At 33.7% G+C, this 15,942-nt stretch overlaps 2 protein-coding genes across 3 annotated transcripts; one reads left to right on the forward strand and one right to left on the reverse strand.

Annotated features, from left to right (window-relative positions):
- The first annotated feature begins 3,015 nt into the window (after positions 1-3,015).
- Positions 3,016-11,023, forward strand: LOC110662656 (phosphatidylinositol 4-phosphate 5-kinase 9). 2 transcript variants are annotated; one of them, XM_021821699.2, is made up of 9 exons: positions 3,017-3,283; positions 4,144-5,558; positions 6,030-6,197; positions 6,733-6,898; positions 8,610-8,720; positions 8,941-9,128; positions 9,745-9,902; positions 10,333-10,492; positions 10,614-11,023. In XM_021821699.2, exons 2-9 carry the CDS (start codon positions 4,288-4,290, stop codon positions 10,888-10,890), a joined length of 2,499 nt encoding a protein of 832 aa, XP_021677391.1. In that variant the 5' UTR covers positions 3,017-3,283; positions 4,144-4,287; the 3' UTR covers positions 10,891-11,023. The 2 variants fall into 2 exon arrangements, with proteins under 2 accessions (XP_058003452.1, XP_021677391.1); XM_058147469.1 differs by lacking the exon at positions 10,614-11,023 and having other exon boundaries at positions 3,016-3,283; positions 9,745-9,935; positions 10,333-10,477.
- A 266-nt stretch (positions 11,024-11,289) lies between these two features.
- Positions 11,290-14,491, reverse strand: LOC110662658 (uncharacterized). The gene is made up of 7 exons (XM_021821700.2): positions 14,296-14,491; positions 14,032-14,201; positions 12,945-13,021; positions 12,801-12,866; positions 12,485-12,559; positions 12,315-12,389; positions 11,290-11,958 (listed from the first exon to the last, which is right to left on the reverse strand). Exons 1-7 carry the CDS (start codon positions 14,445-14,447, stop codon positions 11,602-11,604), a joined length of 972 nt encoding a protein of 323 aa, XP_021677392.2. The 5' UTR covers positions 14,448-14,491; the 3' UTR covers positions 11,290-11,601.
- Between the last annotated feature and the right edge of the window lie 1,451 nt (positions 14,492-15,942).

Below are 15,942 nucleotides of genomic sequence, written 5' to 3' on the forward strand. Positions count from 1 at the left end.
TTCCTCTATTTGTAGGTACATAACAGGTTGCACGCACCTTATGATCTTCCTAGTAGATGAATTAATAAAATTTCAAATTCAATTCCTCCTCTACTTTAAGAAATGAATCGAAAGATTTTAAGTTTGAATTTTTCATATATCTATCAATTGTGAGATTTTATTATCTTTTATCATGGATATTTTTTTTATATGGAAATGAAAAAAAAAATATTTTCATTAATTAAAAAGAGAGTAAAAAAATAGTAAAAATATAAATTAATCACTTTTTAAAAAAATAATTTTTGAACAACACCTAAAAAAGTACATTTACCAGTTTTATAAACCAATTACGTACAATCACAAACCTGTCAAAGTATATTCGCTTATTAATGCTATATATTAAGTTGAATAATTAACATTAATTAACTAAACGTATCCAATAAAACACTTTACATTTGGACAGCCAAGTACTTTATACTCCGATAGAAAAATGGAATCCCAACACCCGCGAAATTGGCCTGCATGAGATGAATACTTTAAATTAATTTAAATTTTTAAGATTGATTATCATTAATTGTTTGGTTTTATTACATATTAAGAGAAATTGAATTCTCTATGATTCATTGATATCAAATTAATATTTATGGTTTAGAATTTAGCATGATATTAATAATAATAGGTTGCGAAAAGCTAATTATATGATAAAATTTAATAATTGATAGTTATACTCATATCTAGAAAATTAAGGAGTATTAATTATTTTTTTAAAATTTTACTCTTACCTCTATTAAATATATAAAAAGTATTTATATAATTTTTTAGTGAGATAAATGATAATTTTGTCCTTATATTGTTCTCCTCTTTTAACGATTATGAATATTGAGTTTAAGTATTGAATCTCAAGGAAAAATAGTATCGGGTGAGTTAGTTGAGCAATATTCCGATGTCTAATAATGAGAACTGGTTTATGATAGAATAGGTAAAACTAATTAGTATGTATACCTGATGGCTCTCATATAGATTTTAATATAGATTCATTTTAAGATTAAAAGTCTAAGGTTGAGTAGAATTACGAGTATACTTTGTTGGTTGTGTCATTATACAAATGTGACTTATCTCGAGATCTTTTACCATTAGTAATCCACATATCATAAGTATGGTTAGATGAGTAACTTTCTATTTGAGTGTTCGAATTGTTCATTACCCATTACTCAATTATTCATTTTTCATTTCTTAACATTACTTTAATGGTTGTGATATCAAGTCTGGTATATTTTTATAAAAATAAAATTATTCAATTATTTTCTTAATTATTATATAAAACCTAAATGCAATAAATAAAAATGAATAAAGATAATAGAATAGTTATTAGATGTATTAGAGAGAACTATTGTTAGGGGTGAGCGGATTTCGGTTCAAATCAAAAAATTGAATCGAATCGAATCAATTTGATTCAATCGGTTCGATTTTAAAATTTAATCGGTTTGATTCTATTTTATATTATAAAAATTTCAGTTATTTCGGTTCGGTTCGGTTTTGAAGAGAAAAAATCGATTAAACCGAACTAAACTAAATAGTAATTTTATATATTCAAATCAAACCAAATCGAACCGAATTAATTTTTGAATTGATTTATTTTTATGAGGAATTTATGAATTATATTTAATTATATATATATAAATTGTTTAATTTCATTGATTAATAGTTATTAGGTTCAAACCAAAGTTAAAATTAAACCAAATAACTTAAAAATCAAGTCTAAATTAAAAAATCAATAAAAAATCAAAATCAATCGGTTTGAACCTAACCGAACCTTACCGAAATAGAGTTGTTCGTTTCGATTCAATTTTTCATCAATTTCGATTCGATTCGATTTTTAAAATATGTAATTCGATTCTGTTCGGTTCAATTCAGTTTGAACAGAATGCTCACCCCTAACTATTACTTTGAATTTAATTAGATGATGCTTTGCTAAGTTTTACATATATATATAATTTTTAATAAAATTTCACTTATAAATAAAATAAAATAGTTGTCGCAGCCTTCTCTTAAACTAATGGCACAAATACTGCTGTTGATAAGGATTGGATAAAATACAAATGTCTGATTATCCACTTAATTATCTATTTAACACAACAAAGCATTAAACAAGAGCATTAGCGTGGTAATGAGAGGCTAATCATGCTCTTTTAATAATCCACCAATAAACTACATATATTCAAATAATTTAAAAAAAAAAATATCACAAGAGTAGAAAAAGACCCATACATTTTAAAATAAAAAAGTGGAACCTAAGTTATAGTTTGAAGCCTGTAGAGATATGCTTTCAATAAGTTCCACTTTGGACTACAATGTAATGTTGCTTAATTTAAGCACACTATTGGACCCACAAATTTTGTTTTTATATTATTAAATCAAATTTTAAATACGGACCTGTCACAGTCTGATTTAAATTTAAAATTAAATTAAAATCAATTCAAAATATTTTTTTATTGAATCAAATATAGATCAAATTGATGTAGTCTAATTTAAAAATATATATTTAAAAAATTAAAAATTTTATATATTTAATTAATAAATTTAAAATTATAATTTAAACTCAAAATCAAACTAAACCGATCAACCCCATAAAAAAAAATTGTTTTGAAAGGTGTAGCATAGTAATAGAGTAGGTTATACCACACCTTCTCCTACCACCTTAATGCGTCAACCCAAAAAATGATGTCCCTTTTGCGATTTTCTTTATTACTATTGTATTATTTAAAAATAGCGGGACCCAATGGTCACAATCTAGTGCAACAGCCATGGGTCAAACCAGACCCACGGCTTAAAAAACGGCACGTCGTCTTCCATAAACAAAGGATCACTAAGCGACGTTTAATCTCGTTTCTAAGTAAATTAATTAATAGTTAGACAATCTCCCTAATTATTACCACCAACTGTCAAAAAATAAGAGTACTGAAAAGATAAAAGTTGACCCCAGTCAGGGGTAGGATCGTCATTTCGAGAAAACGCCATATATAAATAGTGGTGAAAATGAGCGTGATTTGTGGTTATTTTAGGTGGAGATTGAGAAGAAAGAAGAGTAAGCTGCTGGGTTGGGTCTTCAGCTTTTAGCTTTGGGATTCGTTCCATATTCGTCAACATCATCGAAAAGATTGATCTTCCAAAAGCCGAGTGAAAACAGACACAAACAGGAGAGCGGAAAGTGGAAACCTTTTGTTTACGGAGCCGCTCTCTCTCAGCGCCTAACTACTACTCCTCTACTGAACTTGTTTGTTCTTTGATCCTTTAGCCTTTGAAGGTACTCTAGTATTCGTCGTTCTATGTAATTTGTATTGCAATTTGCAAACCTTGTAGGATCAGTCTGTAGAGATTTTACTTCTTCTGTTAGTGTTTTTTTGGTCTCTCTCTCTCTCTCTCTCTCTCTCTCGTTTTTAATAAAGCAGGGTGGATTTGTGATTGGATTTATTTCTTTTTTTGGTTTGAATGAATTGATTTCTAATGTGTTTGGTAGCTGAGATTTTGTGGCTTTGTGATTGATTATAGGTACTTAAAGCAAAGCAAATAAGTCAAAATGATGAAAAGTTGATAATTTAAACCAGCGGTCCCGCATATTCTATCAAAATTAAGCACATGTTTGGATCCTTTTTTTTTTTCTAATTTTCCCTTTCTTTTGCTGGAAAGAAGAGAATGAAATGATGGGGACAACGTGCTCTGGTTACTAATATTTCCGATTTAATTAGAAAATCAGTTTTTTTTTTCCTCTAATGTTAATGGAATTGCTGAAGGTAGTTTAACAAACAGGAGGCTTTCTTCTTCTTCTGTTAACAGTTAGTTGACTTCTCCTTGTTCATTGATCTTAGTTTTATTTTCATTTATGTATTTACTATCTAGTTTTTGACGGTGTAGTCTAATTTTGCTCTTACTTCTGCCTGCTAGGAGTGCGGATACTATTAATTACATTGGCACATCCGTGCTCCTGTTTCTTGTGGTATCTTTGGTGTATCTGTTCTTTTATGTTTTTGTATCTTTTCTGAACCGTGATGCTTTTGTTTCTTAAGGTTCCATAGCTGCTTTCACCTGTGCTTTTGAAATTTTTCTGGTACTGGAATTAATTGTTCTGCTGTCAATGATAAGTTTCATCATCTCTTCTTTGTGTAGATCAAAGGACAAGGAGATTAAAGACATCGTCACAATCTCATCATAAGATCTTTCTATGGCATTTAAGATTGTTGTATACCCATGAGAAATTTTATTCACTTGTAATATTGCGAAGAATTGTGACGTAACCTTTGGGCATTATGCATGTCTGGTCTTGTGGCCATTGCTGATAATGTTGAAAGAGTACTAACTTCTGCAGACAGAACAAAATCTGTTGATGCCATCTCTGATAGAGACCGCTTGTCTATATCAATCAACGGTGAAACTACCCATGCTTCCTCTGAAGCTGCTTCCTTTAGAGTTGGGGAGCTCAGTCTTCCCAATGGGGAATCATATTCTGGGTCGTTGCTCAGCAATGTACCTGAGGGCCATGGGAAGTACGTGTGGTCAGATGGTTGCATTTATGAGGGAGAATGGAGACGGGGGATGAGGCATGGAAATGGAAAAATTCAATGGCCTTCTGGAGCTGCTTATGAGGGTGAATTTTCAGGTGGTTATATGCATGGTACGGGGACCTATATTGGTTCCAATAATTTGACCTATAAGGGAAGATGGCGGTTGAATCTCAAACATGGGTTAGGATATCAAGTTTATTCTAACGGAGATATCTTTGAGGGCTCCTGGATCCAAGGAACACCAGAAGGACCAGGCAAGTATACCTGGGCTAATGGGAATGTTTATCTTGGGAATATGAAAGGAGGTAAAATGACAGGTAAAGGGACTCTTACATGGATAAACGGTGACTCGTTTGAGGGAAGCTGGTTAAATGGTATGATGCATGGATTTGGAGTATATACATGGAATGATGGTGGTTGCTATGTTGGAACTTGGACACACGGTCTCAAGGATGGCAAAGGATCATTTTATCCAAAAGGAAGCCGGTTTCCAGCTGTACAAGAACGATATCTCAATGCTTTAAGAAAACGAGGATTACTGCCAGATTTGAGAAAGCAGAACCATGCACATATTCATCATGCTTCGTCAGTGGATATGGCAAATGTCAAGATTGGTGGGAACCAGGGATCTCATCGTAATTCATCCGATAAACTATCCAAGGGAAACTTACTAACTTTAGAGCAGTCTCGCAACAAGAATGTTTCCCTGGAAAGGCGTTGGAGTCTTGAGGTATCAATTGAAAAAGTGATAGGACATGATTCATCATTAGAGTTATCAGAATCTGCCTTAGAAGGCATGGAGAAAGAGTTTGAAACCAATGCAGCGCCAATCTTGGAACGTGAATATATGCAAGGTGTTCTAATTAATGAACTTGTATTAAATAATAACTTTTCATCAACGTCTAGAAGAGCCAAACGTCGACAAAAGAGACTGGCAAAGGAGGTTAAGAGGCCTGGTGAAACAATCATTAAAGGGCACAGGAGTTACGATTTGATGCTCAGTTTGCAGCTTGGAATCAGGTATAGGCAATTTTGCAACTGTATCATGTTCATTGATTCAAACTGGTTATATATATATATATATATATATATATATATATATATATATATATAATGTCCCAGTTGTTCCTGTTAATATAAATGTGTTGCTGTGTTTCCTGATGAGGCTGCACTCTCTTCCTTTTTCCTAAATTTTGAATTGTAGAAAGTTTATGACTTTAGGTGAATGTTCCAAATATCCAATGCTTTCTAAACTCTCATTCAGTGTTGTAATTGAATATTTGGTTCTGACATGTGCCTACAAATTATCAATCTGTTTTACTTATTTGATATTTGATATTGTGGATTAATTGTCAACAATACATGAGAGTTGAGATTCAGTTCACTGCTTGCATCTTATGCTAGGAATCTTAATATCACATCAGTTGTTTTCTGATATCCTATTATGTTCTCTGTAACACCAATGATGGATACATGTTAGAATGTGATCAGGTATACTGTTGGAAAAATTACACCTGTACAGAGGCGAGAAGTTCGCTCATCAGATTTTGGTCCAAGAGCAAGCTTTTGGATGAATTTTCCAAAAGATGGATCACAGTTAACCCCGCCCCATCAATCAGATGATTTTAAGTGGAAAGACTACTGCCCAATGGTCTTCAGGTTGGTTTGTTCACCGCTGAGTAATTAAAATTTTGAGAATTTCCAAGCATCTGATTTGATTTGTTTGATACATTATCTCACATTCTCATAAATTCAATTAAATTTTGCTGTTTTCTTCAATTAGCAGTGTCAAACAGACTAATTTTATGTTATTTATGTAGCTACAGTTTCTCCCTCACTTTTTTGTGTGAAATTATATTGCAAACCAACAAAAAGTGGAGTACCCATGCACTGAGTGAGATACACACATTCGAGTTCTACTTTTTGAAAATGTGAAATTTTAATCTACTGGTGTGTGTAGTATACTTTTGCCTGTGGAGACTCTGTATGATCACTCATTTGTTATGCTCTACAGGCTGTATTATTGGGATCATAATTGTGCATTGCTTTTTTATGCCTTTCTTCTAAAGGAAATGGCTAAAATTGTCTTTTATTCTTTGCCTTAAAATTACAGGTTGGTTCAATATACCTGTGGTCCTTGAGCTTGCTTTTTCTTTCTTATTGATACATATACCCTTCTTCACTCTCATTGTAGGAATTTGAGGGAGATGTTCAAGATAGATGCTGCTGACTACATGATGTCCATTTGTGGAAATGATGCACTTAGGGAACTTTCCTCTCCTGGGAAAAGTGGTAGCATCTTTTTCTTGTCTCAAGATGATCGCTTCATGATTAAGACGCTCCGGAAGTCTGAAGTACAGGTTTGTGGAGTTTGCTGAAAGAATATTAAGTGCCAAACTTGTCTTCGTCATTTACCCTTTCCTTTATCTGTTTTTGAGTGGGTGAAATTATGAAGGAAACTTTGAAGCTTGAGCCTAACTCCATAGATACCTCGTATGTATTGGTAAAATATACAATTAATAGGTATATTTTAGTCAAGATGGTATTTTTACTAAAGATATATACTCTCTCCCAGGTCCCATGTATTGGTGCTATGTATGACATTGATACCAATTTTATTGTTTGAGTATGTTAAATAAGTCATGTATCTTCTGTCAGAAAATTTTCCCCTCAATCTGCTAATTGAAAAGGCAACTGAATTCCAGGTTGGTGGAAAGTTTATGATCTGGGATTCTACAAAAAATTCCTACCAATTAAAAGTTGAACAATTAATTTGAAATCCAAGATAATGTGTAAAGAAGAGATAGTGTGGCTAATAAATGGTCCCATTTTTTGTTTGCAAATTCCAAGGAAATGGATTTTGTGTGCCTTTAGAATTAATTGGTAGTTAACCAAAGGACCATAAATGTTAGATCGCTACTCCTGCTTAAGTTCATGCACTCATCATTCAATACTGCCTCGCTCATGAGATACTTTGATACTAGTGGGGGGTATTCTTATATTTATTGAAATCATCGATTGCTTTTAAATCAAATCCTCTGGATTGCAGGATTCGTGCCATAGCATGGATTTTTTTTTTTTTTTATTTCCTTAATCATCCTAGTATGACTGAGAGGGCTAGCTAGAAAATAATTACAACTTATTTTCCAATATTTTTCATGTGGATATTGTGAAAACATTTTGAGTAGACAATATCAATAACGTTTTTTCAATCAACTAGTTTAGCATGTGTTAGTCATAATATAATTCTCACTTTTCGAATGGATCACAATGGTTTGACTGTGAAGTAGTGAGGGAAGTTTATGGAGGGCTTTTTATATTAGAAAAGGGTGGGAAAACTTCTTTCTTTGTGCAATTCTTGGTGTTCCTCTCTAAAAGACATTTTCGTTGACCTCTTCGTGTTTGCTTGGAATTGAATAGCGAGATATTATTTGCAATATTAATCAAGAATGTTGAATTCAGATGTGCCACTTGAGAGTAATACTTGTCATTGGGAATTAGAGCTCTCTCTCTCTCTCTCTCTCTTGACATTATATAAGATGGAAGTGAATAGGAACAGGATAATAGTAACATTGTTAGATGCCTAGGAAGGAGGTAAGCAAAATTTTTATTGGAGGCAGGTGGTGGACATATTGAAACTTCAAATGTTGCTTTTCATTTTGTCTTGGAGCAGGCTACTTGAGAAAGGACTTTGAAAGTGGACAATCTCAAAATAGAAGGGGAAAAAAAAAACAAAAGAGAGAGAGAGAGAGAGAGAGAGAGAGAGAGAGAGAGAGAGAGAGAACTGGAAGATGCTAGTAAATTGTGTGGTATTTCTAGGATGATCTATGGGCTTGGAAGGGTATCATGTTACATAGGAGAACATTAAAATGAGAGGAAAAGCCCCTTTTGCTCTTGTAAATAGCTGGTTTAGGTCTCCTACATTCTGTTAAGTGATTGACAATATTTGTTGATTCTTTTGTTTTTCTAAATAGATTTCTCGTGTTAGAACATATAATTGCTTTTCTTTCTCAAACTGTTATATTTATTATTTTTTATAACATGAAGTTCTACTCACCAGAGTTACTACAGGTACTCCTGAAAATGCTTCCAGACTATCACCATCATGTGAGGTCGTATGAAAATACACTCATAACAAAATTTTTTGGTCTTCATAGGATCAAACCTTCAAGTGGTCAAAAGGTAATTAACATTATGGATAATGAATTTTATCCATGTCAGTAGCCTTTTAAATGAATGATAATTCTGTAACCAGCCGTAAGTTAATTTCTACATGTTATGTGCAATTAGTTTGAGAAACAATTGCTTAATTAAATTTTGCAATGTGTCAGTGTTCTAGAGCTTATTTTATTGTAACATGCTTTCAGATGCTAAAATTTGTGAGCTACTTCCTACACTGCAGTTTCGCTTTGTAGTAATGGGAAATATGTTCTGCACAGAATTGAGGATCCACCGAAGATTCGATTTGAAAGGTTCATCACTAGGTCGATCTACAGACAAAATTGAAATTGATGAAAACACGACACTGAAGGATTTGGATCTAAACTATTGCTTCTATTTGGAACCTTCATGGCGTGAAGCTTTATTAAAGTAAGTGATGCTTAGTGAGCTATTATATTATTGTTGTTGTCTAATTTTTTTAGTTCACATAGCATTTGTTCATCGATTAGGTATTCTTACATTTGTGGTCAACCTATTTACTTGTATGATAAGATGAATAAATTGATACGTTGATGTAAAACTATGTGTGAAAGAGTTGCCATGATTTCAATCAATCGACTTGCATCCACAGAGTTTATTTTTCTCTTAAACCTGATCTCCTTGTACAACCAAATCTCTCTAGAATGTATTCAACCATCTCTTTCGAACCATTAAAGTGTACATGTATTTGTGTGTGTATGATGAAGTTAAATATTTGTGCGGTAATAAGAACACTCCTGCTTCACTTCATTTTAGGAAAAGACCTTTCCACTCTCTTAAACTGGTAAAGTCAAGGCATACTCAACAGTATTTCATAACATTTATGTTTGCAAATGGTTATGATATTTCTTTGCAACTACAAAATTATGTGCCAAGTCCTTTTGCGAAAACATGCATGTCTAGCATTTTAAGTTGTAGTCAAGTTTGTCTCCGCGCTAATAGGGCCATCCTAATATGGTAACACAATTTGTTTTTTTCTTGTTCACATATATTTATCTTTCTGCAGGCAGATTGAGACTGACAGTAAATTTTTGGAAGCACAACACATCATGGATTACAGCCTTTTGCTGGGTGTGCATTATCGAGCCCCCCAACGCCTGCGATCTCTAATGTCCTACAATCGAAGCATAAGAGCTGAAGGGCTGGGAGTGTTGGCAGAGGACGGTGGGTGTCTTATTTGATATATTATTTCTGTCGGTAGGTCACGTTGGGCTGCTTTCTGTGTTTTCTATGTGGTTTTTTTGCTTTATGTAGTTGTTTATCATATCATTGTCAACAATGAACCAAATTTATGGCACCTTATGCATGAAATTGGTTGCATTTGATCTGAGTGTTAATCTGACCTGACCTTACCAATCTCCCCTTTTTAAAGCTTACATCATCTGGTATGTGGTTTTTTCGCTTTATGTTGTTGTTTTTCATATCATGGGTCAACAATGAACAAAATATATCACACCTTACGCGTGAAATTTATTCAATTTTTTCTGAGCAGTAATCTGACCTGACCTTACAAATCTCTCCTTTTCAAAGCTGGCAACAATTATCATGATTGTATTCTAATTTTGAATATTTGTTGCTGATGTTTTACTGGCAGATACCATAGAAGATGAACACTACCCACAAGGTCTTGTTTTGGTCCCCCGTGGAACAGATGATAATAGTGTTGTTGTGGGTTCTCACATTAGAGGTAGCCGATTGCGAGCATCATCTGCTGGTGATGAGGAAGTGGATCTCCTTCTTCCTGGTACAGCAAGGTATGACATCTATACTCGAAGTCTGCACTCAGTTATATTTCATTAATGTTCCATTAGAATTGATTTACTATCCTCTGGTGCCATGTATTAAGCCTATGTGTTATCCGAAACTTCCTGGCAGGCTTCAAATCCAGCTTGGTGTGAACATGCCTGCAAGGGCAGAGCAGATTCCAGGGAAAGAGGAAAAACAGACATTTCACGAAGTATACGACGTTGTTCTTTATCTTGGCATAATTGATATACTTCAGGAGTACAATATGAGTAAGAAGATAGAACATGCATACAAATCTCTTCAGTTCGATTCCTTGTCCATCTCCGCTGTGGATCCTACATTTTACTCCAGCCGTTTCCTTGAGTTCATCCATGGGGTGTTTCCCCCTAATGCCTTGGCAGGTTAAAAAAAAAATGATAATAATAATTTTTATTTTGATACATTCACAACACCTTGTAAGCCTTTTATGTTATGAGATTTCCACGTGCTTGGATGCTTTAGAACTATTTTTCAAATATCTCATGATTTATTACGAGAAATTCTTGTACAAATGTCTACGGCAGCTTTTACAATATCGTTGCTTTATTTCTTGTTCCATTGTTGTCGTAGAGGAGAATGTTAGCGAGCAGACCAAGTAGAAGAGACGACTAGGTGGCAAAACAGCGTATGAAAATCCTATATTAGGTATAGTCCCAGAATGAATATCTGAACCACGGGCCATTTATTTTATTTATATTAAACTATAAAATCACCAATTTTACATTGGCAATTTCTTTAATCTGTTTGAAATTATCAGATCATATCGTAGTTTTAATTTATTTTATTTGGTTTTTCATTTCTCAAAAGTTGACGTTTAGCTTTGAAAGAATAAAAAGATCATACAAGTTTGATCTACAAAATATTTTAAGAAAAAAAATACACGATATCAAAGAACATTGGGCATTAAGCTAGAGGGAAATTGCTAAAAGTCTATTTGGATAGGTGATACATTCATGTTCAAAATCCATCAACCCTGCAAGAGCGGCTTAAACTCAGGAACAATATGCTTTGCAAACACTCAGAAGGATAATAGACCTATCCCTTGTTGGGAGTGAAGCCAGACATCGACAACCTGGTCCTACATCTGTTGGCTAGAAAAACTTGGAGGCATTGGAGGCCTGCCCACCTGAGCACCAGGAGTGAAATTTGCCATTGCACCACTACCACCAGGAGGAGGAGGTGGGGCGGGTGGAGTGCCACCAGGAGGCATCGGCCTGGGACCATTTGCCATTGGAGGTGGAGGAGGTAATGATCCAGGAATTGGTGGTGGAGGTGGTCTAGATCCTGCTGGTAGTCCTTGTGGTGGAGGTGGTGGAGCTTGGGGAGGGGGCGGCAAAGACCTTGGTGGGACACCAGGAGCAGATATGCCATTTGCCGCAGGGGCAGATTGAGGTTTGTTTGCTTCTGCTGGCTTGGATTTGAAATATAACTGCAACTGCAAATGCATAATGAACATATCAAGTAAGAACTCAGTAAATTAGATAATATTCAGAAATAACCCTCACCCAAATGAGTAACTCAATCAATGAGTAAGATTAGTCCAAATGTATTCAGCTCATACCCCAAGGCATGGCAAGTACCAAACCGTAGTAATCAAAAAGAGAATACAAACATGGTTAGAAACACAATAAGGGCTATCCCACGTTGCCCCCACGTTTAGCAATCCACAACAGGTTATAAACCACATTAAATGAGCTGATACTTCTCTAACATGAAAAGGGTCCCAACTCCCAAGGCACAACAATCAAAACAAAACACATTGAACTAGCTGTGCAAAATGAAAAGACTAACCGTGAACATCTTTGAGTCAGGATCCCAATGTGAGAAGAACTTCGGAGTGGATTTATCAATTTCTGTGCTAGGAACCTGGAATGAAAATAGTTCAGCATGAATGGTAAAATATTTCTTAAACTCACCATAAAAGTAAAATCAAAGCCAGCATGTGGCTTCCATAAATGTACCTTGAAAGCAATGATCTCATAAGGTTCTGCAGCAAATAAAAGATACTGGTATCTCTTGTCATAGGGTTGCACTTTCTGCATCCACATCAATTTAAACCACATTAGAAATATTTCAATAAGATTTTTACCTAAAAAAAATAAAAATAAATATAGATTAAAGAGAGAGAGAGAGAGAGAGAGAGAGAGAGAGAGAGAGAAGCACTGGAATCTTTTTATTAAAAAAAGCATCATGAGAGGAAATTTAATTGCAAGTCACTGCATGCATGATATAAAATTTTAGTCAATGAGTTTCAAGAAAGAAAGTGAAGGAGTATACCTGCTCAAAAGATGACATAAATCGATGTCTTGGTTTTGTATTGTCTTCTATCTCAGGATATTCAATCTGTACATGGCATAACAAATTATTATCACCTGGTGCTTACAATTCAATAGCCCGAAAGAGAAAGAGATGACCACCTACCTGGAAGAGAAGAGATCTCTGCTTTGTCTCTGGATCAAATTGCTTTGTAACTCGGTACCCAGGCCTTCCAATTTTAACTGCACCAAGACCAAAAACACACACACTCTTTAGTTTATGATCTGATAACCACATCACTGCCATGCCTCTTGCATTAAGTGGTTAAATTTTCTTTAAAAATGAAGGATAAAATACAAAAGAATTAGATGCAGTCAACACTAACAAATGCAAGTTATTTGTCATTTCCAAGTACACATGCACAATATTTCGGATTCAGAGCAGAAATCTCCTAGCTTGGTTCTAAATTAAGTCACATATACACACTTGCTAGTTCAGACATTAAGGAGCAATCTAAGTTCTCCAATCAACCATATATGATCTTTAATATATCAATAATGTAAATCAAATAAATCAATAAAATATATGAAGAAATCAAGTGTGGTTAATGCTCAAATTCAGAAATAGGTGAAAAGCTCTAAGCATTCCTACTGTGAAGTTCATATCTACCATATTTGGGCTAAAGAGTAAGGACTTCATGACAAAGCCGCCACAAGTGAACAGTTTGACTTTGGGGGCAACGCAAAAATTCATAACATTCATATCCACAAAGAAAAGTCTATCCTGATTTTCTATGCCAGCCCTACACAAATTCGCATTCCAGCACTAAGTTTTTTCAAGCAAAAACCAAGGAGGTAAAACAACAAACCTAGTAGGGGCTACGATCTACATGGATATTTCGTTTCTACTCATACAATGGCGTGGCTATAATCCTTTAGTAAACCCTTGACACTTATATCTTGGCTTCTGGGGTTCACTATATCTCACTAGACAACAATCTTTCACTATTCACGTCAATAATTTCTAATTTTCATCATCCAAACAGAAAATCACCTTCCCGGTTAACAAAAATCCCATACAGAACTTCTCACAGCCCATGCTAGCTTGAAAAATAAAATCAGTATCACATAAATTTGAGCAAATATATTAACAACTTCAGAAAAACCAGGTATGCCCAATTATCAAAAACCCTAATTGATGAAGTGAAACAGCAGAAAACAGATACAAACAAAACACAAAGGGGCCAGCTTGCCTGTCTTGCGAATGTTAACCTTGCGCTTGTTGGGCTGGGGGAGAGCAGGAGCCTCCTTAGCCTCGCGAGCAGCTCTCTTGGCCAAATTGGTCTGGTGTCTCTTCCCTTGAGTGTGAGCCAAATAGTTCCCTTCATTGTTGTGCAAAGTCAGACACAGCTTACACTCATAACTACAAAAATACAAAACTCCCAACAAAAATGGCGTTAATAACAACAATCACCAGCAAACGACAATATACATATAGATTAGGCCCGCATATGTACCTCCCAAGGTGGTTGCGCATGAAATATGGATCCTTGGCTAGATCGATGGTCTCAAGTGCGAGCCGGCGGAGACGCTCGCGGCGGTCAATGGCCTCGTTCTGGGCCGAGGCGGCGCCACCGCTGCCCGGCTTGGAACCCCATTCTCTATCCATGATCTAAGTCTCTTGCCTCTCTCCCTGTGAATACTGAATTGTCGCAAATATTTAAAGAGTTTGTTGAATGGATCTCAAAAGAGCCCAATTTCAACCTCATCTCAGCCTAATCTAATCCAAACCCAAGCCCACAATCATTATTCATTTGATAACCTAAATATCTATTTTTATTGACAACATTAATATTGGCAATAATATGTCTCTGATGGCTGAACCAAGCAAATTAATTACTTTGTGTATCATACAATTCTTGGATTCCCATCTTAATTGCTCTTCAATTATGATCTTTTATTGATTATTTCAAAAATAATAATGCAAATATTATGAATACTAGCCAATATATGAATGTCAATGTGATAGAAAGGGACACACAACAAACTCAACCAAATAAAGCTACCAAAGGTGGCCAATGCTAATTCTTTCTTTACAAAACCATTTCCTCCTCCTTTTCTATCATCTCTTTTAATTCAATATATATTTGCTCTTCTTGTTCATATATATACTCTCATATTGAGCATGTGTTATTAGGCAAAAGAGACAATAAGCCATGAGTAAGTGAGTCATTAAAATAAAGATTTATTTGATATTATTATTATTATTATTATTATTTGAGTCACTATTGATAAAACTTCACTTTAAATATATTAATTAGATGATAGTAAAACTTAATTTTAAGTTAAATTTAATATATTAATATAGTCACAAAAATTATAAAATAGTTAAACAAAATTTTAAATTAATATAAATTTTTTCCCAAAAAAAAATTGAACAATATATCAATCTGCATTATTTAAATCAATTGGCTTTGGATATAAAGATGTATATTGTCTTTTAATTTATATTAAAAAAAAAGGTTTCTTTATCAAGGATAACCTATGAAGCTATATTGACAGGTGACCTTAACAAACTTTACCAAATGGACTCTCCTATTATTGGTTTTGCTAAATGTCACACCAATATTTAATTAATTTTTCCTTTATTGGTTTTCTTTAAAAAAAAAAAAAGCCTTCATTGGTAAACAAGCTGTGGACTGGTGGGGACTCCTCTGATGATTACCATGCATTTTAAAGTAGAAAAAAAAAAATTCCACATGCTAATCATAATGTCTCATTGTTTTTTTTGCTGAATATATAGGTTGATTTTTAAAATTTATATATAAAAAAATAAATTTTATGGCATTGTAAATTTTTAAAATATTTTATATATATTTAAATTTTTATATATATCTCATAATATATTTTAATTATTATAAAAGTGAGATTAAGATATCTTTCGAATTTTTAAATTTTAGTTAATAAATATTTACATCAATATGATTGAAATTTAAATTTAATTTTAAGAATATTTTAATTTTATTTTATAGAAATTGAGATTTATCTTTATACATTTTAAAAATTTAAGGTTTTATGAAATTTTTTATAAAATTAAAGTGTAAAATGATATATTCAATTTTTTTTATATATTTTTAAAAATAACTGAATGTGTGTATTATTTA

This window comes from Hevea brasiliensis, chromosome 5, assembly GCF_030052815.1.
Source record: "Hevea brasiliensis isolate MT/VB/25A 57/8 chromosome 5, ASM3005281v1, whole genome shotgun sequence".
NCBI lineage: Eukaryota > Viridiplantae > Streptophyta > Magnoliopsida > Malpighiales > Euphorbiaceae > Hevea > Hevea brasiliensis.